This window comes from Sceloporus undulatus, chromosome 2 (assembly GCF_019175285.1).
Source record: "Sceloporus undulatus isolate JIND9_A2432 ecotype Alabama chromosome 2, SceUnd_v1.1, whole genome shotgun sequence".
In the NCBI taxonomy this organism is placed as follows: domain Eukaryota; kingdom Metazoa; phylum Chordata; class Lepidosauria; order Squamata; family Phrynosomatidae; genus Sceloporus; species Sceloporus undulatus.
In genome coordinates this window covers 74,385,412-74,388,537 of record NC_056523.1, presented here as the reverse complement: position 1 = coordinate 74,388,537, position 3,126 = coordinate 74,385,412, and the positions used below count along the sequence as shown (strand labels likewise).

Sequence of the window (3,126 nt, the reverse complement as noted above, 5' to 3'; positions counted from 1 at the left end):
AGACTGATGTGGAAACAAAATTGTACAGATGCATAAACACTTGTCTTACACCAACTGAAGAGTAATATGAGTCATCAATGTAGATAAAACAATGTCCTGTGTTTTATACAGGAGAAAGAAACCCCTAGAAAAGGTACAGGTTTCTCCTGAACTTCCACATGCTCACTACAGAAGCAAATCAAAAAAAAAAAAAAAAGGAAGAGGGGGAGAGGGAGAAAAAAAGCATTCATCCACTTCTTTGGGTGCATATAGAATGCATGTAAAGTGAACATCTGAAGATGTGGGTTTGTATTATGCACAAAAGTGCATGCAAAAATTTAAAAAATAGTCTTACCGGTGCTGCTCCATTCCTTTTTACCCTCCCCCTCTCCCTCCCTCCCTTCTTTTTATACTGCAAGAGACAATCATGGCTACTTCTTTGACATCTAGTGCCTCAAAGATCTGACTTTAATCCCTAGCAAAGCTTGCTGAACTTGAATTCTTGGAAGTTTACAGCCATGTGTGTCATTTCTACTCTGACTTCTGCCAAAAGCCCCTAAAAATTTGCATGCAGACCCAGAATCACCATGCCTCATCTGGAGGCCAGCAGATGTTTCGTTTCTTCAAACGAGAAAGAAACATTCAAGAAATGAGAGTGCACAGCACCATCCCCTTGCAGGATAGTGGACTAAGGTGTGAAAATACACTGCCCGTTCTATTCATATCACTCTTGTTTCTCTCTCTCTAGGAAACTGGTTGGGGATTTCTTCTTCCATTCCTGCCAATTTACTGCAGGATTCCAGCTGAGTTAAAACATGCCCTTTAGAAAGTTTCACTTGCTGCCACAACTCAGGACTGCCATCACAACATCAGCACTCAGTCTGCTTTCCATATCACTAAGTGGGGACAAATTACAGATAGGTGCAGCAACTTGTAAGGCTCCTGAGATTAATGTTCAAAACTAGCTTTCCCCCTCCCCATGGCAGGAAGAGGGTGACTCATTAAATCTCTCTCTGTCTCTCTCTCAATGTCTTATTCCCTCCCTTCCTCCCTGCTTTACATGGCTGAGTCTGCTGGTGAAAACCTAGTGCAGGGGCCCAACCTCTTGAGAGGTAAGTCTGTTCCAATTTTTTTCACTTTACTGATGGGTCTGCCTTTCAAATGTGTGAGAGAGATATACTTGTGTGTTACAGGGATCACTTTGCCAGGAAGCTAATAAAGTTTCTAATGTATTCTTGGAATTGGGCGGGGGCGATGAGATGGGGAGAATGGTAGATCTGGAATTGCATCGTGTACCTTCCTGTCTCTATACCTGGCAACTAGTTGTGGGTAGAACTGACTAGCAAAAACTTCCACAGATATCACACAGATCTGACTACCTCTGACTTGATGTTCTATTCCTTTACTACCACCATCTCTCCTGTGCCTCACTTTACTACAAGTCCTTGTGCAAGGTTTTCTGTGCGCTCTATACAAGTACACTAAACTCCTTGGCTTTAACCAGATCTTATCAGACAGTCTTCCCCAACTTTTTTCAGTCTTGTAAGATAGCCTTTGGATGTATTAGTCTACAGTTGTGGCCATGGCCATGGCTGGGGAAGGCTGTCATATTCATGGCTGAGAAATGTTGTTGAAAACTTGTTGTGGAGCAAAGGAAAAGGTGAGATAGCATGGGGATATGTTGTCTGAAGGCTGGTCTGGCAGCCCCCAAAGACTTGAATTTGATCATCTTTGTGGAGGGTAATGTTGCATCAGATGTGACTGCATCCTTCTTTCAACCAGTATAGGTCTATGGTGAATGGCATACTTTGCTAACAGATGTACTAAGAAGAAGCAGTGAATCCATGAGATTGCTCCCTTTCTTTTTTTCTGCTTAGAAGGCAGCCAAAGGAGAGGACTAGTAATAATAGGCCACTATGAGCAATGCTGGAAAGCCAACAGGACCAGAACCAGCCCTTCTGATTGAGGTGCCAAAAAGAAAGAGGGGGCGGCCAAGGAAACAGCCACAGGTAAACGTCTATCCTCTTAGTAGTTTGATATTCTGTCTTTCTACAACTAGGATCTGCGGGATTTGGTGTCTCCTGCCCATTTGTGTACATAGTCAGAATCAAGTTGAATGACGAGGACGTGAGACCTCTGAAGTATTCATCTGGGGTCTCAGGAGAGCTTTTTGTTGGTATGTACACCCACATGGTAAACAGAAACTACCGGTAACTTGATGGCTCTAAACTTGACTGTTCTTGCAGGGAAGGAATCAAATCTTGCCCTCAAATCTTAGTTCAGGACATCCATATGTGTCTTAAATCCACAAAGGTGGCTTGCATTAAAATTTAAACACACATATATACCCATGTATGCATACAAAATGAATTCATTATCCTCTAGAGTGATACATCTTTGACTGGTGAACAAGCTTATATAGTATAATCATGATGTATGCATTGCTGAATAATGCAGGCGAGGCAAATATGTGTATGTATTTGGATCATTATGTATTTGAACCACTAACATAGCTTCAATGGGAGGGTCACAGCCTGGGAGCAGCCACCAAGGAGGGTCTTGTGTCCTTTCAAATGTCCCTGTGAGGTTGTGAGACACAGAGAAAGCCTTCCACAAAGATCTTAAAATTCAGGAGGGGCATTTAAATGCTCATGGAAGACATCTTAAATGCTTAAGTCCAGATTGTCTAAGGTTTAGGGTCATCATATCTCTATGTATGGTTGTGAAAGCTGGACAGTAAAGAAAGCTGATAGGAAGAGAATCAAATCATTTAAAATGTAGTGCTGGAGGAGGGTTTTATGGTTACCATAAACTGACAACCGCCAGCCACCCAGCATGCACACACACACACACACACACACAAATAAATGAGTCCAAGAGCAAACCAAGCTTGAATCCTCCCTAGAAACCAAGATTACCTCCAAGACATTCTGATTTCAATAGCCCTGCTCAGGTTTAGCAAACTCAGGACTGTCTTTTCCTTGATTGAGTCAATATACCTGTAATGCATTATTCTTCTCTTCCTATTTCCTCCTACATTACCAATTTATCTTTTCTAATATTGTAGTAAGTCCTCAGTTTTGGGGAAAGTGCAGGATATTATTATTATTATTATTATTATTATTATTATTATTATTATTATTATTA

At 41.4% G+C, this 3,126-nt stretch overlaps 1 protein-coding gene across 1 annotated transcript in view; it reads left to right on the top strand.

Annotated features, from left to right (window-relative positions):
* Positions 1-896: 896 nt before the first annotated feature.
* LOC121924186 (high mobility group protein HMGI-C-like) overlaps positions 897-3,126 on the top strand; it is a 12,691-nt gene continuing 10,461 nt past the window's right edge. Inside the window, exons 1-2 of the mRNA XM_042455382.1 lie at positions 897-1,091; positions 1,857-1,988. Coding sequence (XP_042311316.1) covers positions 1,896-1,988 — 93 coding nt within the window. The 5' untranslated portion in view covers positions 897-1,091; positions 1,857-1,895. The remainder of the gene's footprint in view (positions 1,092-1,856; positions 1,989-3,126) is intronic.